Source organism: Ascaphus truei, chromosome 14 (genome assembly GCF_040206685.1).
Source record: "Ascaphus truei isolate aAscTru1 chromosome 14, aAscTru1.hap1, whole genome shotgun sequence".
NCBI lineage: Eukaryota > Metazoa > Chordata > Amphibia > Anura > Ascaphidae > Ascaphus > Ascaphus truei.
The window spans coordinates 5,213,919-5,237,860 of record NC_134496.1 but is presented as its reverse complement, the minus strand read 5'-3'; the positions used below and the strand labels follow the sequence as shown (position 1 = coordinate 5,237,860).

The 23,942-nt window shown below is 41.9% G+C and overlaps 1 protein-coding gene across 1 annotated transcript; it reads right to left on the bottom strand.

Moving 5' to 3' along the window:
• Window positions 1-13,219: 13,219 nt before the first annotated feature.
• Window positions 13,220-19,046, bottom strand: LOC142466242 (uncharacterized). The gene is made up of 3 exons (XM_075571177.1): window positions 18,959-19,046; window positions 14,169-14,246; window positions 13,220-13,803 (listed from the first exon to the last, which is right to left on the bottom strand). Exons 1-3 carry the CDS (start codon window positions 19,044-19,046, stop codon window positions 13,220-13,222), a joined length of 750 nt encoding a protein of 249 aa, XP_075427292.1.
• Between the last annotated feature and the right edge of the window lie 4,896 nt (window positions 19,047-23,942).

The following is a 23,942-nucleotide window of genomic DNA, read 5'->3' as shown; positions in this document are numbered from 1 at the left end:
CAACAATTCCCGGTCCTCCAACTCTATGAGTGCTCATGTTAGCCCGGAGGTCTCGCGTGAAGGGGGGGGGGGGGTACTGTAAGGAATCCGCTCCGCGGTTTACTGGTTGCCTTATCTTGCAGACCGGTGCAGTTCTGGAACTCTTCACCTGATATTACTGCAGCCTGGATTCACTCACCAAAGCAATACTGCCACACACTCCCTCTGGTATCTACTGCAGCTGTGCAATCTATCACTGCAATCCAGCCTTGTATTCACTTATTGGAGCAGTACCTTCACACCCCCCTCTGGGGATTGGCCCGCTGGCCTTTAAGTACTGCTTTCCCACAATGCTCCCCGCCGAGCATAGTCCTTTCCGGATGTCACTTACTGTTCTGCCACAAGCCCTCGCTTGTTCTTCTATGCTGATACGGAGGTCTCCCCTGCGTCCTTCAGCTTCCTTCTCCTATGCTGATACAGAGGTTTCCCCTGCGTCCTTCAGCTTCCGTTCTCCTATGCTGAAGCAAAGGTATCCCCTACGTCTTCAGCTTCCTGGTTTCCTGCACTGAAGCAAAGGTATCCCCTACGTCTTCAGCTTCCTGGTTTCCTGCACTGAAGCAAAGGTATCCCCTACGTCTTCAGCTTCCTGGTTTCCTGCACTGTAGCAAAGGTATCCCCTACGTCTTCAGTTTCCTGCTTTCCTGCACTAGCGGAGGTTTCCCTGTGTTTCTTCAGCTTCCTGGTTCCTGGGGCCTACTCTTTCCCTAATCTAGAGAGGCCGTGTCCTGGTTCCTGCGCTGAAATGGCGGATTCCCTAGCCCGCTCAGGACTCTTGCGCTGTGGCACTGGTTTACCCGTGCAGCTAGGCGGTGTGTAAATCTGGTCTGTCTACCACCTCCTGAGACCAGTACCATGGGCCATGGTCGCCGCACGCGCAGAGGCCACCCCCGCGCTCCTAAGCTGAAGCGGGGCTTTCCTGACTACCTGTTGCCAAACTCCTGCTTGGACAATGTTTATCCTGACGTCTCCTGTCCTGACCCTGGCTTGTACAACGACGATGCTGTCTTCTCCTATCCTGATCCTGCTACGTATGACTATGAACTGCGCAATCCGGATCAGCCTGCGCGGTCTAAGGTCGGTGCTTTTACAACCCCACCTCAGCCACGCGGTCTGACCCAGGTTTGTGGCGAGCACAACCGTGACATAGGCACACCTAAAGAGCCCAAATTTCCAAGATATTTTACCCAATTGTCAATACATCTACACTTATATTTTGCACTGTTTTTCTTTGTCTTTCCCTTATATGCTCCTCCTGGATTGTATGAGATCTTTTGCATACCTGGCCACCAAAAGGTGCGAGAGATAAGGTCCTCTTGGTGCCGGGGTGGCCTGCAGATTTGGACGAATGACTCCGTTCCAGAACCTTCTTACGGTGTGGTGGTGAAGTAAAGAGACGGTCCCGTGGAGGCGAGATGCCAGGAGGGAAGTAGCTTTGTTGACGGACAATATCCTTGAGTGCTCCAAATGAAGTGGCCGAGAGAATACATTTGGGCGGTAAAATGGGTTCTTGCTGATCTTCAGACTTATCGTCCAGGGAGAATTGTCGAGAAAGAGCGTCAGCTTTAATATTCTTGGATCCGGGAAGGTAGGAAATTATGAAATTAAACATAGAGAAGAACAGTGACCATCTGGCTTGACGGGCTCCCAGGCGGCGTGCACCTTCAATATAAAGCAAGTTCTTATGATCCGTGAGGATAGTTATCGGATCTTCCGTGCCCTCAAGCAGATGTCTCCATTCTTCGAGAGCTAGCTTCATGGCCAGGAGTTCCCGGTTCCCAACGTTGTAGTTGCATTGGGCCGGAGATTTTTTTTTTTTTAAATGCACAAAGATGCAACCTGGACAGGGAATTCTTCCTTTGGTACAGGACGGCGCCTATGCCCACACCCACATCAGAGGCGTCGACCTCAAGGGTAAAAGGAAGCTTGGGATCAGGGTGAATGAGAATGGGGGCGGATACAAAAGCTCTTTTGAGACGGGCGAAAGACTGGAGAGCAGCAGACAAAGAAGCAGGGTCCGCTCCCTTCTTGGTCAATTCCGTAAGTGGGGCCACAAGAGAAGAACATTTTTGGATAAATCTCCGGAAATAGTTTGAAAAACCAAGGAAGCGCTGTACAGCCTTCAGGGTGGTAGGTTGTGGCCACTCTAGGACGGCTTTGACCTTGGCGGGATCCATGGTGAGTCCGGAATCGGAAATGATGTACCCTAGGAACGTTGTGGATGTTTGATGAAAATTACATGACATTTCTCCAGTTTAGCAAAAAGTTTGTTCTGGCGTAAGCGAAGGAGCACCTGTTTCACGTGAGAGATGTGTTCCTGATTGGATTTGGAGAAAATGAAAATGTCATCAAGATAAACGATTACAAAGGAGTTGAGGAGATCCCTGAAAATTTCATTTACGAAGTCCTGAAACACGTCTGGGGCATTGCACAGACCAAAGGGCATGACCAAGTACTCATAATGACCGTCTCTGGTATTGAAAGCTGTCTTCCATTCATCACCCTGACGGATTCTGACCAGATTATAAGCACCACGTAGGTCCAAGTTCGAAAAGATATTAGCTCCTTGTAATCAAACAGTTTGTTGATAAGGGGCAAGGGCTAGCGTTTTTTTACGGAAATTTTGTTAAGGGATCAGTAGTCTATTCAAGGGCGTAGGGATCCGTCCTTCTTCTTCACAAAGAAAAACCCTGCGCCTGCAGGAGAGGTGGATTTCCTGATAAACCCCTTCTGTAAGTTTTCTGCAATGCATTCTTTCATTGCCTTGGTCTCCGGCATAAACAACGGATAAGAAGTCCCTCTGGAGGGTGTAGTAGCTGGAAGCAGATCGATGGGACAATCGAACGGGTGGTGAGCGGGCAGAACCTCCGATCAGACCTTATCGAAGACGTCCTGAAACTCAGCGTACTCGTCTGGCAATTGTACCCTCTCCCTCTCCTTCTCCTCGGACACGTTGGTACCCCCGATACTACTTGCCTCCAGATTGGAGTTCTTGTGGCAAAATGTCCCCCATTGGATGGGTTCCTTGTTGAGCCAATCAACCCCAGGGTTGTGAATCTGTAGCCAGGGTAGCCGAGGATCACGCTGATAGCAGGAGTATGAATGACATTCAATTGGATCTTTTCCAGGTGTGTGTCTTGCACCCTGAGTTGTAGCTCCTCTGTCTCCAGGGAGATAAATGCCGGCTGCAGAGGTCTTCTGTCAATGGCTTCAAGAGCGATAGGCTTCTTTTTGTACCTGATAAGAACCAGATGGCGTTCCACAAAAGCTTGATCTATGAAGTTTCCTCCGGCACCTGAATCGATGAAAGCAAGTGTAGATACTTGAAAGCCCTCCCCAAAGAGTGTAATGGGGACAAGAATGCGAGACGGGTTATCAGTAGAGATAGGGGAGAGAAAAGGCGTTCCCAATGAGACTGCCCTTGGACTCATGGGAACATTGCGTTTCTCGACTTTTGGGGACAAAAATAGGCATAGTGTCCAGAAACACCGCAGTAAAAACATAGGCCAGCGTTTTTGTGGCGTAATTTCTCCGATTTGGAAAGACTGGTACCTCCTTTTTGCATAGGTTCCGACGTATCTGGGGTAGAGACCTCAGTGGAGCTCACCTGACCAGGATTGATCTGTGCTGGAATAGTACGATGGTGAACCTTCTCTGAACGTCTCTCCAGGAGGCGATGATCCACCTTGATACACACAGCGATGAGCTCCTCCAAATCGGAGATGCCCAGGCGAGAGTGTCATCTACAAGGAGAGAGAAGATATACGCCACCTAGGCGCGGGGTGCCATAAAGCGTGAATGGTTCGTTTCAAATTGTTTAAATCATTGATTCAAAAAATCCCGACATTCATGAGGATCACCCCCATAACGGTTGGGAGTAGGTAAGCGAGGTTCTTGAGAAAAAAGCAAAGCGGGAGTAGTGGGAATCTCAGGAACAGCAGGTACAAGTGGGGAATGCAGTTCCTGTAAAGCACGAGAAAGAGTGCGAAAGTCCTCCTGAAGGGAAAGCATGGTTTGCTCGCTACCCACAATCTTTTCCTCTAGGGTGGTTATGCAGCTTGCGTGTGTGCGCAGGACTCTTCCTACCTCAGCGGGGTCGAAGTTTGTGTGGCTGAGCATACTGTAACGTGTAGCTCACCACAAACTAAGCAAGACCGCCGTGCTGAGGTAGGGGATTGGATAATGCTGACCCACAGCCACCCGGGCGCGCCTAGGATGTAGAGTAGTCGTTCAAGCCAGGTCAGGGTTATAGATTGGAGAATGGTTAAGGTACTTGCCAGGTTTAGGAGTGGAGAGTTTCAGATCGTCATAGTTCGTAGTCAAGTTCAGGATTGGAGAGTATCGGATAGTCGGGGTACGTAGCCAGGTTCAGGATAGGAGAATGTCGGATCGTTGGAGTACTTAGCCAAGGTCAGGACTGGAGACAGGAGAATGGTCGTACAAGCCGGATCAGGAGTGGAGAGAAGCGGAGTCCAAGGTGCTAGCAGGGTTCAGGCAACAAGAGGTTAATCAGCATTGTGAATGCGAGAAAAAATACAATAGTTACGGGTGCATTATTTTTCAGAGTTGAATCAAGTAAGAGTTTATTTCATGATGAGTATACAAGGAGAAGAAGCTCAATGCCAGAGCTCTTCTGCCATATAGTGAGAAACACATAGGGCCTCATGCAGTAAGCGTTGATAAGGATTTTATCGGCATTTTATAGCCAAAATTGGGTTTGAGATTCAGTAAGCGCCGATAAGTGCTTGATTTCGCCAGTTTTCATAGGCGATAATTTTGTTATGGCCAGTCGGCTGCCGATAAGCCTGTTTTCGCCACTGATCGACACTTTTTTAAATCGGCTGGATTCAAGTACCAAAATCAGCTTATCGGGGCTGATCGGCACTACGAAATTGAGATGTTATGGCCAATATCTCCCGCCAACTAAAGTTGGCAAGTTGGAGGGGAGAACGATCGCTAAGGCTGCCGGAACGGCACTTAGAAAAAAAACTCTTCTGTACATCAATGGAAGTCAATGGAGCGGGGACGTATAACAGTATAGTACTGTTTACGTTTCATTGCTCACAATACAAACGTCATTTGCATTATAGTGTGGGGGGCATTCCCTGCATTGTGTCACGGCTGACGTGTATTATTTGCATAACATTCTACTTTTACATGTTTTCAGCATTTGCGTGTCACATTACTCATCATGTGATGATGTGTCAAGGGAAAATACTATACTCAACTCTTAAAGGAGAACCTCACATCATATCACACATTTTAATGAATTGAGCGACAATTCTTTACATGATGTCACACATGTCACACATACACCGTATATTCATGTTCCTTTACATTACACAATGCTTGTAATGTGTGACGCATCTTTAAACGTTCATGTACATCTTTATTCTCATGTTTACATCTAGGTTTGGTCCTCCCTATTTTCATGACGTCACTTATTGGACGCGCAATCACATTGCATGTTTACATTATAACCGTTGCATTACAAGCACTTCAACCTAACTTATACACACATGTACAGTAATTCATCATTGTGACACCTTGTAAACTCATTCTATAGCAACTATCCTCATTACAGAAATGCATGCATATGCACACGACTATTCATTGTTGTCAACATGTGACAATAACATGGCTAATTACACATGTTACACCAAACTTTTCCCACGTCAATCTCAGCCTTTTTGTCTAATTACATGACTGACTGTTGCGTTCAGAAGTTTTACATGCATTGCACATTACACTATTTATTTGCAAGCAATGTTTGTACAAAGCTTCACGTCACATCATTGCCAAATATCATCATTCCCTGCAGAATACACACAACAAATACTTCTAAGATCAACTGCACACAGCTTGCCACAGAAGTACTTTATTATGTTAATGTAACACCTTGCATTTTACTATGTCACCTGACATCATCACATACCTATTTAAAGGACGCCCATTACCTGCTCATTCACAGCTACTCATTTCAAAATGTTGCGATTGTTTAGGAGACGGAGGAACATTCTTTTCTATGACATGCTTGCTGATCAAGAGAATGATATAGGGCAAGGGAGGGACAGACCGAGGGACAGTGACAGGGACAGGCACGCGGATACGACAGGGACAGGGAGAGGGACAGGCCGAGGGACAGGTAGAGGGACAGGAGATCAGAGGAGAAGACAGAGGAGACAAGTTGTGCCTCGTCCGCGTGTGTACAGGGAGAGAACCCTGTTAGATGGGATGAGTGAGGAGGAGATAGTAAGTCGCTATCGTTTGAGTTCAGCAGCAATCTTATCTCTTTATGAAGAGATAAGGGGAGATTTAGATTTTGTGACAGCCAGAGGTCATGCAGTCCCTGGGCTTGTTAAAATGCTGTGCTCATTACATTATCTTGCTTCCGCGTCATTCCAGACAACTGTGGGCATAGTGGGCGGGGTCTCGCAATCTACATTCTCGTGGGCCTTTACCCAGTTTCTCTATGCACTCAATAGACGCACTAGGAATTATATTCATTTTCCTACAGAGGCGACAGAGTGGCTGGAAGTCAGGACTGGCTTTTATAATATAGCAGGGATACCATGTGTGCTGGGTGCAATCGATTGCACACATGTTGCTTTGATTGCACCTAGTCAGAGTGAGCATGTTTACCGCAATCGTAAGCACTACCATTCACTCAATGTACAGGTGGTATGTGATGCCACAATGAGGATAATGCATGTGGTACCCAAATTCCCTGGTTCCAGTCACGATTCCTCTATCCTGAGGAACTCTTCAGTCTTCCATGCGTTCGAAGAGGGACATTTTGAACATGGTTGGCTGCTGGGTGAGTACACATTTAGATGTTCTAACACAAAACACATTTTTCTTTAGGAATGTTGGCATTGTAGAATTTGATCACTAATGTCAGCTTATGTGTGCTCCATTCATTATAGGTGACTCAGGATACGGAATTAGGCCGTGGCTCTTGACTCCGGTGCTAAACCCTCAAACTGAAGCAGAGGAGAGGTACAATGCAGCCCATATATCTACAAGATCTGTTATAGAGAGGACATTTGGCCTACTCAAGACCAGATTTAGGTGTCTGGACAGAACTGGTGGGGCTCTTCTATACAAGCCTCAAAAAGTGTCTGATATTATCCTTGCCTGTTGCATTTTGCACAATGTTGCACTCAGGCACAATGTACAATCAGACCTAGCTGAGCCTTTGGTAGACGAGCATCCCACCCATGTAGCTGCTGAAAATGAACAAACAGCCAGTGGTGGCCAGACACGCCAGAATCTCATCAATTCATTTTTTTCTTGTAAGTAAAAACATATATGTTCCTAGTACTACTTTTATAGATTAATTATGTTATATTAACAATAATCTTTTTTTATATAACCTTCTGTTAGGACACAGATGAATATGGGTTGCACACCTTTCTTTTCTCCGCTGTGTGCACAAAGGGATGTGGCACCGGTATGTTATTGTTGCACAGGTTATATAATCCCTCTTCCATTGTACATTAGTTGTGTGTATGTGAATACAACTGGGGTAACAAAGCAGTAATATTTTAGCATTGTGTTGTTCCTTATGCAAAGACAATACACATAGTATGCCCATAGTCATTCATTCTTATAGTATGCTTACATACAATGTTATTGGTGCATTGTAACATGTACATCCATATGATGTGTACACCAGCCTGCTTTACATTTGGAATGTCATTAAATATACATGGTGTTGCACATTGAACAGCAAATACACACTTTGCTGTGTTGCTTACGGTACTGAAGATGGCATGTCAATGTTTGCAATTTATATATTGTTCCATTGCATTATAGGTATATCTCCAGTATGACTGATCATGGTATGTATATTTGCTGACATCTGGCATAAGATGTGCCTAACTCAATCTTCCTATAATTATTTGAAGTAAAAACCAAACATATTGGTTTAAAGAAAAATGTAACATACATGTACTTTCTGTATCATGTATATGCATTTAGCTACTCTTGAGGTTTCATTTGCATTGTATTAGAAAATGATTACTCACATTTCATCACATTTTATGTATGTTTCCTTATAAATTCCATTAATGTAATATAGAGGTGTTTGGAGAAAAGGGGATAACTGTACTTATTTGTTTACTTACGGGAGCTCATTCATCACGGATGAAATTGACTGATCATAACACTCCATGCATGAATGCCTGTAATCACAACAATGCGTACTACATCTTATATTTAGCAATGTAGGTGTTTATTAATGCTAGGAATTAATAGTCAACATTAATTTAAATTTGTGACATGTGTATGTATAAGTCACACGTGTGTGGATGTGTCCTACATGTACCAAGTGTAAAACTGTTAACAGAAACCACAATTTTGTCGCAAATGTTACTGTAATTTTGCATTTCTAATTTCCCACTATGACAATGTTGGTAATATTTTTGGAATGTCAATCACGTCACTTCATCATTATCATGATGATAATTATCCAGTATTCTGACAATTGTAACGTCAATCACGTGCACATTAGCATAGACACACTTTTTAAGACAACTGTTTGTGTCTGTATCAATTTGTGTAGGATCCATGTATAACACCGACAAAAGATAACAGCAGCTTTATTATGGTAGCTTATATCATCATATTGACTGTACTATTTATTTTTAGAACGTTTAATAAACACACTAAACTATAGTTAGTTAGGTTAATGAAATATACACAGAAACGTACTTCATTACATGATGTTGATGTAATATTCAGAACATCATGCATTGTAGGGGACCACAACATCTAGGCAATAACATTATTTGCTACAGTCCCAAACCATTTTATCAACATACCCATGTAACAAGAGATTTTTAACAAGAAATGGCTAGTTGGTTGTAAGTGTCCTTTACATTGGGAGAAGGAGTGGCTCAGTGAGTAAAGACACACACTGGCACTGAGAGTTTGAAGCAGGGGAGTTCTGGTTCAAATCCCGGTGTCGGCTCCTTGTGACCTTGGCCAAGTCACTTTATGTCCCTGTGCCTCAGGCGGCAAAAAATAAATTGTACGCTCCACGGGCCAGGGACCTCAGCCTGAAAAATGTGTCTGTAAAGCGCTGCGTACAACTAGCAGCGCTATACATGAACATGCTCATATTATTATTATTATTATTGTTACATAGTTTCGACAGTCATACATTCCATTACACAATAGAATACACAAATGTGTTAGCAGAGTGGGAATGGTTGTTATATATAAAACACACCATGCCATAAAATGCTAGTAGTAATTAAAGAACACTCAATATAAATTCATGAGGCACTGTTTTGCAACATCATTATGTTAATGAAGTGCTTCTGCAATATAGGCATAAGGGTATCACATTTTTAATTGTTTGTTAATAAGCGCTGCAAGCAATATAAAATTAGTTCCATATGTAGTATAGTAGTCGGTGGCTCCTCCTCACAATCATCTCATATAAAGGTAGACTCTTCTGAAATCATACATTGATCCGATTGTATCTTCCCCCACATCTCTGAAATACAGCAAACACATGATGGTCAAAGATGGCACCTTACTATATATGTATCCGTGACAACGCGTTACACAGCTCTATATGATTATGTACATACACACGTCAGTCACTTATATGTTAGAAGTACAAGTGTACATCAGTATGTAATTTTTCATTAAATTTGTAGCAGGCATAACTATGTATAGGAAGTGAACGTTGCCTGTATACTGACAAATGTGCGCGCACATCTTAGTGTGCGCACGCACTTCACGCTTGGGTCGACTAACTGTTAGCGCATGCGCAAAACAATGCGTACGTTGTGCGTTCAATACATGTTGAAAATACCATTAAACATAACATCTTTATTTCAAATACAATGAAGACGAAACTACATTCGTTCTAAACGAGTACATCTGTATTCTTTTTAAACAGACATGTTTGGACAGAAAGCACGGCCGATAACACAATGCGCAAATGCAATACGTGTGACGTCATGTTAAGCCAGCGTGAAACGCACGATAACACTCCTCCCACTCAATTAACATTCGGCTAACGCCCAGTGAACGCCCCCAGTGTATGACACACTGCAGTTACCGTAACTATAACAAAACAACACAGCCAATAGGCTTTGAGGCGCGCACGTCGCTTGGGGGCGGGACTTACATCCGTAATCCTTTTTAAGGACGCCTTGGCCCATGACAAGGGTCCCACGTCATACGTGGTGGACCCGGTTTTTTATTTTGTAGATGTTGCATGATAACAAAACAGGTATGTGTTAGAGTTATGGTAAAATGTTGCTAATATGTTTAAAGGGATAGGAAAGTGCGTATATTTATCCCGTCAGCAATGTGTACTACTCTTTCAGGTTCTACTATACTGTAATAGGAAACAATTTGTTTGTGATCGCTACATGTTATGCAGTGTGCAATGTTACGCTGTATCTACGCATTGAAAGGGAAAATGGTGGTTAAAAAAAAAAAAAAAATTAAACGCAGAGTCAACGCATAACGATTGTTATATTTACCATTCTTCTAGAATTAACTCTTCGTCTGCCTGCAACTGGTCGCTCCAGAAATGCAAGGCATTTGCATCCACGCTTGACCCAAACGCTGAATCCAGTATGACACACATCTCCTCCATGAAGCGCTCATAGGAATCGCCACTGCTTTCTGCAAACAATTGGTCCGGAGGTAGGTTCATTTCTTCGGGTACCCATTCCAATGCAGTTTCAGATGAAAGGCTTGGTACATAATCATAGTAGTTATGTTCTTGTACAATGTGGGTTTCAGGAATGGAGGGTGCAGATATTGCAGCAGGTATCGATTCACACGGAACTGTAGTAGCAGATCCATTGCTTTTGGCATTAGGAATAAATATGCCATTAAGCACAATATGTGTGCCCTCTTTCACGGTGAAATGTTTATCCTTGGCAATCTTCCAGAAACCATACCTGTCTTCTAGCTTATCCTGCACACGTTCAAAACACTCATTAGTTGATAAAGTGAATCTTACTGAGGATTTAAAATTGCGCGCATGCCCAGGTTCTTGATAATAAGGATACTTTGCTCTAATCAAATCATAGATTTGACCGGTGTTCGCTTTGTGTCCTGAGGTCGACAAAATAGCTTCTGCTATCATGAATTTATACCCTCTGTGCGGATTCATATTTTTTAACAATTCATCAGCCATTGCAGATTAACACAAAAGATGTCTGCAGCTCTCTGTTCTTTGCTCATAAGAATGAAACTGGTCAATGCGTAACAATTTGCTGTGTTTCCTTTTCAAGGTCATAAAAAGTATCAACTTTAACTCCTTTTTTCAACCACCAATTGGATTTGTTGAAATAATTGGTTTAACGTTTGTGGTTTGTGATAGGCGTTTGTCTGACAAACATGTATCATTTTTTATCTCGTTTCTCAAAACATAGCTAGACTTTTAATTAAGTAACATTGTGTTTTCTTGAAAAATAAAATAGAGCACTGTCTGGAAATAATCCTTACACAGCCATATAATGAAATTCACACACACACCTGCAAAAGTAAAAGTTTTTTTTCCTCATACATTTCTGTGTGTATTTGAAAGTCTGGTTAACTCCCTGTCTGCATCAGTTGAACTACGTGTCTATATTTATTTATATATCTCTCTCTCATAAATATATAGATATATATATATAACAATATGTCTGTAAAACCAAACTTTACATGTGTGTGTGTGTATATTACAACTTTTAAGGGCTTATATGTAAAGAGGGATTTTTATATTGCAGTGATTTATTTAAAGGTTAACATAATAGAGGCTTACACTTGTATGGCCTATTGCATTGACCTGTATGGTAAATGTGATTTACCATCAAAAAAGTTTTTTTTTAATTTAGAAGGCCTGTAGTGTTAAAACCAATAATATATATATATATATATATATATATATATATATATATATATATATATATATATATATATATATATATATATATATAATACAGGAGTACACACAACATATTAATGCCAGTAAGTATCCCTTGTATGAAACCTATTTAAATGGTGATAAACATGAGTGAATTAAGTAATAACAATGTGTTTAAGCCCAATACTGTTATAGGCTCACAGGTAGTATAGTTCACAAACATTAGGCCTGTATTATTAAAATACTGTGTTTTCACAAGGAAGCATGAAGTGTATGTTTTTTGTAAAGACATCTATACCAGTTTAGATAGTACTATATATACATACATACACACACACACCCACACACACACACACAGTGTGTGTCTGTGTGTGTGTGTGTGTGTGTGTGTGTGTGCATATATCCATACATACTACATATATATTAGTATAAAATCAGAGATGTTCTTGAAACAAGAACACATAAATGATTAAAGGACAACATTACAATGGCCAGCAAAGGTAAGTAATATTTAACACATAATCCTGCTGTACACGTACAAGAAAGATGTTTGCAGTTAAATAGGTGTGTTTTTAATTGCATGTGAATAATATGCACATGCAATGATTACATCAAGTAACACACCCAAATACAATGTTTTGCTGCAAAGTCAATGGCAGCTTCTCTAAACATAGCAACTGGCTCCTGGTGGACCATTACTGAATACACGATTAATACATCAATATTAATAACACTATTCATTAATTAGGACTGTTAAAATTTCCAAAACTTCACGTGTACAAGAACATACTTGAAAGTTTGGAAACAACACAGTCTTCAGCATACATACAATATTAATTAGATAATCTGAAGTCAACAAAACAAGGCCAAAGACATATTTAGTGAATTATAACATTTATTTTTTTTGTTCCTTTTGAGAACGAGTAACAGGCCTGCTTGTTGTCTCTTGAATTTTCCTTTTTCGTTTTGCAACAACTTTAGCCACAACAGAGCCACTTTGAGTGGCCTCTGGCACTTCACGGGCAGGGCTTGTGGCCAGTGACTCACCTACAGGGCTTTTGGGCAGTGACTCACCTACAGGGCTTTTGGGCAGTGACTGTTCACCGACAGGGCATTTGGGCAGTGACTCACTTACAGGGCTTGTGGGTAGTGACTGTTCACGGACAGGGCTTGTGGCCAGTGACTCACCGACAGGGCTTGTGCCCACTGACACATGTGAGCAAGTTGGTAGACACTGCACAAGTGATGGTTGGTCTGTTTCATGTGTGTCTTTTTTTGTTTTTGACCAAAAACTGGTCAGTAGTAACTGCTTGTGCTGTTTTGATTTGTCGCCTCCTTTGTAGGTGTCAGCTGCTGATTTTGTACAGATGGCAGCGGTAGGATGTCGTCAGGAACCTGCACAGCAATGTCTGCTACTTGACCGGTAACATTCGGACCTGGGGAATGAAGATCAGATGCATGTGGTGAAAAATTACCAGCATGTAAAGATCCTGCCTGTGAGGTGTTGAAGTTCAAATGTGGTACAGTAGTCATTCTCAAGTAATTTGCTTGGGTTTGCTGAACAACTAATGCTTCGAATGAGGTGTTGATTTTTTGCAACTGTTTAGGCACTTCAATGAAGACTCTGTGGAGATGTGCCAATTGTGATATCGTTTCTTCCTGCAGTGCAATCATCCTTTCCAGCACTGTCATCAGATCAGAATGGCGACGATTTTCTGCTTCCACAATTTTTCCCTCAGAAGCTACAATTGCATCGTATGTGGTAGTTGATGGACGATTTGGCGGTAAAACTGTTTCAATTGGAACCTCTTCATGCTCACTTGATTGTATTTCTGTGTCTATGGCGGTGGCATCATCATCATCATCTTCATCATCATGTTCTAAAAATAAATGTACACATTATTAAATGGCATGTTAATCTCTGCTGTGTTACTATGTAATTATACTGTGTCATAAGTAACAACTAACATGTTTCCATACGTTTTATAACCTCACATTAAAAACTACCTTGACTTACGAATAATGTTTGGACTCAGTATGAAATATGAATGAATGAAAACTTGCTCTAAACTCACAACTCCTACATGATAGTTAACATCACTAACACAATACATGTTGCCTTACACTTCATTTTCACTGACACTAAGTAATCCTATTTAAAGAACATGTGCAAAACAAATAATGAACATGACAACATAACATATAGAAGAGCACATATTATATGGCCACCAACTGATACACTCACCTTCTAGGTGTGTTGAGCTGCCTGACCCAGGTGAAGACACTTGTTCCGTCTCAGGTGACACATGTCCTCCAGGGGCAACTATATATAACAATAAAATTAGTTTTACATTTACATGTGTAAATATTGAACAAACAGTTATTGTATGTTCTGTATTTATGAGTACCTAACAGCATCAGTTCCTTAACCCAAAATGTGTGTGTGAAAGTGAACATAAATAGTTGTAATAACAATGTACATGCCTGTGTACTTAGAACTTTTGAGTTCCCTAACATACAACATACTATGTTTCTGCAGTAATGCGTGAGGATAAATAGATTAAAATAGTACATAAAAATCATATGTTGTGTAGTGATATCAGTATCATAATGTAACTACATAACTATCATGAGATGAACATTCACAATGGTTATCATGAAGGTGGTCATATTGGAAAAAGTTTTGTTTTTGGTACAGGATATGTGTGGTACATTAATAGAAGATGTGGCACACCTGAATGTGGCTGTCACTCAACAAGACAACACATGCAGTGTGTGATAATGTGTCGTTGATAGTAGTTCAACTATTGATATGAGTGAACTAATGACTTGTTGGGGCATTTAGTAGCTAGAGTTACGCTTTCAAATGAGTGTGATTAACTTCAGTTGTGCTAGTCAGGTTGTAAGAACGGTATTCCCTTCCCATAAAAAGCCTAATCAGCCAGACCTTTCAATTACTTCAAACAGGTGAAAATGGTGTGAACTAAGTTGACCCTAAGATGACCCTGTAATTTGTGTGTGTGCTAAACCCCACCCCCTCTGTTGACGTGTATGCTGTGATGAGATATTCATTGCAGCTGCTTTAACACAATGTTAGAGGAGCTAAATAGTCGTCTGCAGTGTTTAAGTTATGAAAACAATGACATAACATATGATACGTGTGCCTCATTATGCTGTCTGTATATGACATAAAGCAAAAATGGACCTTTTCATAAACAACTATAGATGTGTTAGTGCAAGTGATGTTTGTAGGCCGTTGCATGCAATATATTTGATGCATGCTTAAAATAGGCAGTAATGTCATGTTTGTAGGAGTAAAATAAATAAAAAACACAATAATATTATACATATTTATGTTCTGTACCTGTAGCTAGTAATAATTTCTCATTAGCATGTGTTACACATGTGTACTACCCTGTTGTTCCCCATCTTCGCCCACCATCAATTGCTTCCACTGCAGCAATGCATTTTGGGAATTCACATGTAAATGACCACGCAATGGCACGTGCTATATTAGTTACTGCTTTTAGTAGGACTACAACATATATGTCTATTTTGAGATATATATATATACAGAATCAGACATATACATATATAGATGCAGGTATGCTTATATTGTGAAGACAATATAAAAAGCAGTGGAAATATGCAAATAACTGTAAGCAACGACACGCCTAGTACAGTAATATTTCTCACCTGGTGAAAATTGTGAGGGATAAATTCCAATATCACGGTCACCAGGCAAGCCTTCCACGACGACGGGAAGTAATTTTGCCTGAAGCAGCTCCTCCAATGGAGTTAATATCAGACGTTGTGGTGTCGGGCCACCTCCAGTGCCAGTAGCATGCACGCGTTGGTCTTGTATTTTCTTTTTCAATTTTGACCTAATATCATCAAATCTTTTCCGACAATGATACTTGTCCCTGACACGATTCCCACACGCATTGACACCAATGACTATTGTGTCCCACATTTCTTTTTTGCTTGATGAACTTGTCCGCCCTTGAAAAACATAGAAAATATATGAGGTTAATTAATAATAATACAAGCACCAGTTTCCTACACTGCTAGCTGTTCCAAGAGAAAGCAAACATGCTGTTTTAGGTGTAATATGTGAAGCACATGAGCATTCACTACTAAGCCTATACATGTAAGCAAGGTTGCATTAATATTGTATGCAGTTATGGCAAATTGAACGCCTGAGTTTTGTTGTCCTTGTAACGCATGATAAAAAGCTGTGTTTCCACACTAATTAACATAGAAAGATATTCTGTACCCATATTTGCATATGAACAAAACTCAGATGACCTAGGATCACATGTATTTGAAGAATAAATGGAAAGGTACACTTACCTACTAAATGTCCATAGATACTGTCATAGTGCTCCAGAATCCCAGTGACAAGAGCTGTATTTTCCTGGTCATTGAAGCGAGGATTACGTGGCTTCTCCACACGTTTCTTCCGAGCAGCTTTAGGCTCAGAGCTTGGCTGGTGCTGACTGGACTCTCCTTCTTCCAATGGAAGAGACTCCAAAAGCTGGCCACCAGCAAGCACGTCACCACCAGACACCCCATCAGCAACTGAGCCACCAGCAGCACTCCCACTCCCAGCAACAGCACTCGCACTCCTAGCACCAGCACTCCCACTCCCAGCAACAGCACTCCCACTCCCAGCAACAGCACTCCCACTCCCAGAAACAGCACTCACACTCCCAGCAACACCACTCACACTCCCAGCAACACCACTCACACTCCCAGCAACACCACTCGCAGCAACAGCACTCCCAGCAACAGCATTCGCACTCCCAGCAACAGCACTCGCACTCCTAGCAACATCACTCCCCTGAACAGTACGTTCACTCCGACGCGTACTCGCACGAGTAGCACTCCCACTCCCACCAGCATCACTCTTCCCACGCTTTGTGGGCATACTTACAGCACTCACAAAAAACAGACAACAAATGTACAGCCAATCACACAAAACACTTCCACATATAAAACAAGACAAAGATGTAAACAAAACAACAAAGGACAAAGCTCTCCCAATACACAACAAGTCTCTCAATCAATATGCAAATCTTAAATCAGCCAGCTCTGTGCGTCTCTCTCTCTCTCACTCCCAACAACACAGAGAATGATTAACAGTACACGTTGCCTTTAAATATGGCGCGCTATCCAATACATGCTTGGTTCGCCTGATTCAGCAAGATTTTTGATTGGCCAACCTAACAGCACCCCGCCACGCACGCCGATACACCTGTGTGTGATCGGCAAATCATCGTGAGAGTGGGCGGATATGTTTTCGCCTTGATTTTGAATGTATTCGGCACTTACTGCATACGGAGAGGAAAAATCGCCAATAACATGACTAATCGGTAAGCTTGCCGATTTCACATAATCGTCGCTTACTGCATGAGGCCCATAATCTTTATACCCTCCTGAGGTATAATACATGCCCCTAGATGGGCTGGCTTACAGAAAATTATAATAATACACCCCTCCAGGAGGGGTTGACTTTTTATTAATACAGATACCTGATCAATACCAGAAAATACAGGTTTTTACTACATAACTTTTACACCTTGGTTCACCTCTGGGGTGAGGTTTCTTGTGACCATAGTGACCATATAATTATCACATTCTTACATTTAGGGCTGTTATTGGAAAATAAGGAGGAGCAGGAGAAGCGGTTTTTTTTAATCTCTTCTGCTCCTAACTTCCAATTCTTTTGCAAACACATTTCCCCACACAAATTGGAGTTTTACATAAGAAGCTATACCTATCTCAAACTGGTTCTGCATTCCGTTCACCCCCCCCCCCCCCCTTGCACCTGGCATATATACAGATTAGTTTTGGAAGAGTGAAAGACCCTGAGGGAATCTGTGACTTACAGAATAGCAAGATCACTGAGGTCAAATCTCAATCAAGCTTCTTTCATACCACATAAGAAAACATGATGAAGGAGAAATAAAATGGTTGCATATATCCTAGTGCACCCTCCTACATGGGCTTTATATCACACTTTCAAAGCATACAAGGCAAGGATTCAGGAACAAGGATGTGGCAAGGCACGGCGTCACAATGACTATGCTCAGCAAAGACTGATAGCAGACTGAGGGTATAAATAGGAGGAGCCTCCAATAGCCAGCCAGCGCAGAACCAGGAAGTGAGAACCGATTGGCTGCTGGTGCACACAGTTGTGCCCTATGATGCATCCTAATCGGGAATGAGGGTGAACTGTTCGCGCGCCGTCCTGTGTGCGTCACGGAGGACAGGGGGCGGAGTTTAGAGCGTGTGTCATTCCCACGCTGATTCCTGGGATCAGAGAGAGCGGTACCCGTCGCGCACGTCACGGAGGTCAGGGGGCAGAGCCGAGAACATGCGTCATTCTGAAGGTGATCTTAACTTTCCCCAGAGCAGGGGCGGAGCTTAACTCGCGTGCCAGCAGGAAGGCTGGCCGAATGTACACATCGTGTGACAGAGAAGGGGGCGGGATCCAAATCCGTAGGCAGATGATCAGAGTGTGCAAGGTCCGCGCGTACTGGGACCGTGAAACTGCGCATCCTGGGTATCCGTCACAGAAGGTTTGTTGAGGTGAGGAGACTGTCTGCGACCGCCAGGATGACAAAAAAAGTTGTAAATGCCTGGTCTTCCGTGACACAGAGTACCAGACACATCTTTGAGTTTGGACAGAGACGGTCACATCACAACTGGCGGGATATTCGAAACTGCTTTGTGTCGAATAGCACTGAGAAGCACTGGGAAACGGGAAGAAGTTTTTCATGGCAAGCCTACGGAAGCCGACCACTGCACCTAGTTGAGGTTAGATTCTCCCCCGCAGGCCCCAGTTGGTGAGTGTACATTGTGATTGTGTAATTTGAGTGTTTGCTGGCTTACCAGAATAAACTTTAGTTTATTCAACTATTGTGTCCTGTCTGGTGATAGTAATCACAGTGGTAAAGGTGTTCAAAGTTCTGGTCCCCCGTGTCAAACACCTCATCTCATTTTCTCTCTCTCACTTCTACCCTTCTCTACCTCCATCTACCCCTCGTTTCTGCAGAGACGTGCACTCTATTAACCTGACAGCTTTTGACTCCACTTTACACTCTTCCCTCTCCTCCATCAGCTCTGCTTCAGTCCCTGACAACCTTGTCAGGAACTACAACTTTGCCGTATCCTCCTCTCTTGATCTACATGCTCCGCTTTCTCTCTGATGTTCTCGCCCTTCAAACCCCAGACCCTGGCTAAATTCCCACACGCGAATGCTGCATTCCTTCACTCATTCCTTTGAACGCCTCTGGAGGAAATCTCACACTCTCGCAGACTTTCTTCACTATAAATTTATGCTATCCTGTTTCAACTCTGCCCTCTCTCAAGTGAAACAACCATACTTTTCTTCACTAATCAACACGCACAAGTCTAACCCTGTAAGGATTCTTAAAGGAAAAACCAGGGGAGCGAAAATACCTAGGAAAAAATATATAAAACTACCATAGTGCAGTTAACGTTAACACAACACAATAATGGCTGAACTCTCAAATTGGCAAATGACATACGCTAGATAGCATCAGTAAATGTCCAACACTAGATATCCAGATGGCAAAAAATGAGGAGCAAAAATGGGTGGTAGTGTAGAAATCAGAAGAGAAACACAGAGCCCAGATAAAATACCAAAGCATTTATCCAACACTGGTAAAAATGAAGGCTTACAAGATTCCAAATGGGTCACAGCATGGGTATAGGGGTAAAGGTGGTAACCGAGTTGCGTTCTCAGGATCCCGTCACACCGCCGCTGTGTCCACTGGTCTCCGTCCTGCACCTCTGCTTGGAGCCGATACGTCACTTCTGGTTCCTCCACCGATCGAAGTAGACATCACAGGACCTCCAGGCAGATTCTCTCCCTCCATATGGTTGCTGTAATTTAATTCAATTTTTCACTAACTCTGTATTTTCTCCTATTTTTGAGATTCATCAATCGGCATCTTCCTTATACTTTATTTATCAGATAAGGGATATACTTAGTGATTTATGTATTTATGTTCAATATAGATTTGTATTATTTAATTTATTTAATACATCTATAATTTTAATATTTTTTATTTAATAATGGTCTTTTCCTTATGTTGTAAAGGAAGATCAGGTGCGATATTTGTATTTTAATTAAAATGTATAAAGTTTTATTTCTAATGAAATGTATAAAATTTGTATTATGACAATTCTATGTTGGGGAGGGTTTACTTAGCCGTCTACCCTTCAATTTAGACGTCATCACACATTGACCTATAGGAGGAAAGGTCATTGGTAGTTTAGAGGGTATATATAGTATCCTTGTATGGGTTAAAGCTACTCCTGATGAAGCCGTCACTAAGAACGGCGAAACGCGTAGAGCGTAACCCTCAGTGTATCATCTGGAGGGAGAGAATCTGCCTGGAGGTCCTGTGACGTCTACTTCGATCGGTGGAGGAACCGGAAGTGACGTATCGGCTCCGAGCAGAGGTGCAGGACGGAGACCAGTGGACACAGCGGCGGTGTGACGGGATCCCGAGAACGCGACTAGGTTACCACCTTTACCCCTATACCCATGCTGTGACCCATTTGGAATCTTGTAAGCCTTCATTTTTACCAGTGTTGGATAAATGCTTTGGTATTTTATCTGGGCTCTGTGTTTCTCTTCTGATTTCTACACTACCTCCTATTTTTGCTCCTCATTTTTTGCCATCTGGATATCTAGTGTTGGACATTTACTGATGCTATCTAGCGTATCTCATTTGCCAATTTGAGAGTTCAGCCATTATTGTGTTGTGTTAACGTTAACTGCACTACGGTAGTTTTATATATTTTTTCCTAGATATTTTCGCTCCCCTGGTTTTTCCTTTATGCTTCTATTTTGGACATTGAAACAGTCCTCCAAGGGTTTGAGAGTTTTATTTATCACCTTTTTGCATGGCACATTATTTTGCGTATTTGTCACTTTATATGTTCACATTCACTGTTTAGAGGTTGATAGAGTGTTAGAGCGCCATCTAGTGTTATTTCTGTATACCTGTAAGGATTCTGCCCGGTTACTGAAATTGATACTTTAGAGAACAAGGTGGTAGAGCAGAAAAACACTAAATTTAAAAGAGATGAACAGGACTATCTAGTGGGTACCAATACTAAATGGCAAAAACTGGTGCCGAACACAGTGGAGACACCTAGGAATCATAAATTTAAGAATTATGATAAAGCACCATCAGGGAGTGTAAACTCTGTATATAGACCTAATTCCACACGGGATGACAATTTAAAGAATAAAGACTCTACAGAAGAGATAAGTACAGTACAGTTTCAAACTGATGTACGTAGAAAAGAGACTAGTCCGCATAGAGAGCACCACCATTCATATCAACATAATGATGATTATCATCAGGATAGAGATTGGAGAACAAACAAACCCACATCAGATTTTCGCACTAACTTTAGGTCACATGACAATGAAGACAATAGAGCTAGGAGATATACACCACCCCCATAGAGAAACTATAGAGATGGACGAGACGATAGAAAATCGCCCCCAAGAAAACACCATGACAGGAGAGAAAGAAGTAGGAGTCTACCTAGAAGTAGAAGCAGTAGGAACTACATCTCAGACACTTTTTTAGAACAGTGATGACCCAGAATCGGTTCAGGATTCTGGGTGAGAATTGACACTGGCGACACACTTTATTCGAGCTCGGCTAGTCCCACGAATTCGGGTATACCTGGGTGTATTGAGGTTTGTGACTGTTTTCTGCCCGAGTGCATTGAGGTATTTTCCAGGCAGGGATTGAAGCATTTTATTCCCGCTGGCTGCAATACTGCACAGTATATATATATATACTGCATTACAATTCATGAATTTATGCCATCTGGTAGACACGCGAAGCATTGCAGCCTATTAAATCCTAATCATTATCATTTAACAGATCAGCCGCCCGTCAGCCAGGCATGAACCCAGGCTGGGAAGGCAAACGCAACGGGGCTTGTCAGAGGTGAGGAGCGGCGCATTCCAGGTATCTGCCAGGTACATACTGGGTATTTGCTCGAATAAAGTGTGTCGGTGCAGTGAAGTCATGCACAAAAAGATACACCAAACAGAAAAAGACAGTACGAGGAAAACGGGGAGGGAGAAAATCCAGTAAAAAAGAAGCAAAGCAAATAGATAATATTTTTAATTCGAGTAACAAAACACTGACAGACGCAGAGAAGCAACTTATATTCAACGGTCTTAACTTTGCACCCTCTCAAGGTCCAAATAGTTTTAATCTGTATATTGATTGTCATAAATTTGTTAGACAATTAATGTTAAAAATGTTTTTCTGAATAAGGAAGCAATGACGAGAGAAAATAATATGCTTAATCAAACAACCATTAGTGAACCTCTCCAAGAAGATCCCTATAAACACTCAACACTTAAAAATAGATCTAAATTTTACCCGAGTGGACTTAAGGGCAATCATCTAGAAGTGTTTAGTCAAGCGATACTGGAAGGTCTAGAGGAAATTACTAAAAATTACTAAAAAACCCAAAGAATATAGAGAAAAAACAAAAAAAACGGCGCCTCCAAAATATAAAGGAACACCCAGGAAGGCAATGAAGCTCGAAGGAGCTAAGGCAAAGTCTGAAGGGGACAGAGCATGCACGGGGGGGGGGGAAGATACAAGTCTCAGCCAAATAAGATTCTCTTACTTGGCTGAGACTTGTATCTCCCCCCCCCCCCCCCCCATGCGTGCTCTGTCCCCTTCAGACTTTGCCTTAGCTCCATTGCCTTCCTGGGTGTTCCCCCTGCCCTCGCGCTGTGCTCACTCCAAAGGCTTGTGTGTGGCTCAGCAGTGGTCGTTCCGGCAGTGTGGATCCCTGGAGGCTGCTGTTTTCTATCTCTGCAGAGGCTCTGGTCTGAATCTAAAGACAGCTGCTCTACGTCTTATACCATTCAGCATTGCTGTAAGTAGGATTCCAATTTTACTCCTACTGGATGCTACAGCTTCATTAGCGTCTTTAGCCCACTTACATGTGTATGTTGTTTTATTTATATTTTAAACTTGCATTAAATTTGTAATTATTTTTTTGCCAATCTTTTCAGTGCTTTTTGTTTGTCTTTGAGTTGCACTATGATCTTCTTTCTTTTGTCTTTTCTGTTTTTGTCTTATATGTTTGTTTGTCCTCATTGAGACTTCATTGAAGATTCCTCCAAGGACTCCTCTCCATTCGTGTTGGACTTTATATTTGGTCAGATTTTATCTTTATACAGTATTTTGGAGGCGCCGTTTTTTTGTTTTTTCTTTGTATCATTTGTATTGGTTTGTGTTAACCTTTGTACCTAGGCAGCCCCCACTTTAAGTGTAAAGTGCATTGTATATACCATTGTCACTTATATTGTGTCACTATTCACATTCACCGCATTAGCGCTGATTTCACTGCTCTTCCTCTTTATCTAAAGAATATAGAGATAATCTTAGCAAACAAGAGCGAAGTGCATTAAGAAATGTAATGTATGACAAAGATATCATTTGCAAACAAGCAGATAAGGGGGGAGGAGTTGTCCTCATGGACAAAACCTACTACCTAGCGGAAGCGAACAGAATTTTGACAGATACAACCACTTATGAATGTTTGAAAACAGACCCCACTAAGACATTTAAAGATTAATTACTGCTATTACTAACAAAGGGGAAGGCTAGAGGGATCCTCAGTGATAAAGAGTTCAATTATCTTAACACCAAAGATCCAATTATGGCGGTGTTTTATTTCCTGCCGAAGATCCATAAAAGCCTCACAGCACCTCCCAGAAGACCTATAATCTCTGGGATAGTGTCTTTAACTTCTAATTTATCTGAATATATAGACTTTTTTCTTCAGCAGTACGCACAGGGGATGAGGTCCTATCTTAGAGACACTATGGAGGTGCTGGAGGTTTTGTCAAAAATAGAGTGGAAGGACAATTTTATCATGGTAACCAGTGACGTTACGTCACTGTACACAAGTATAGACCATACACAAG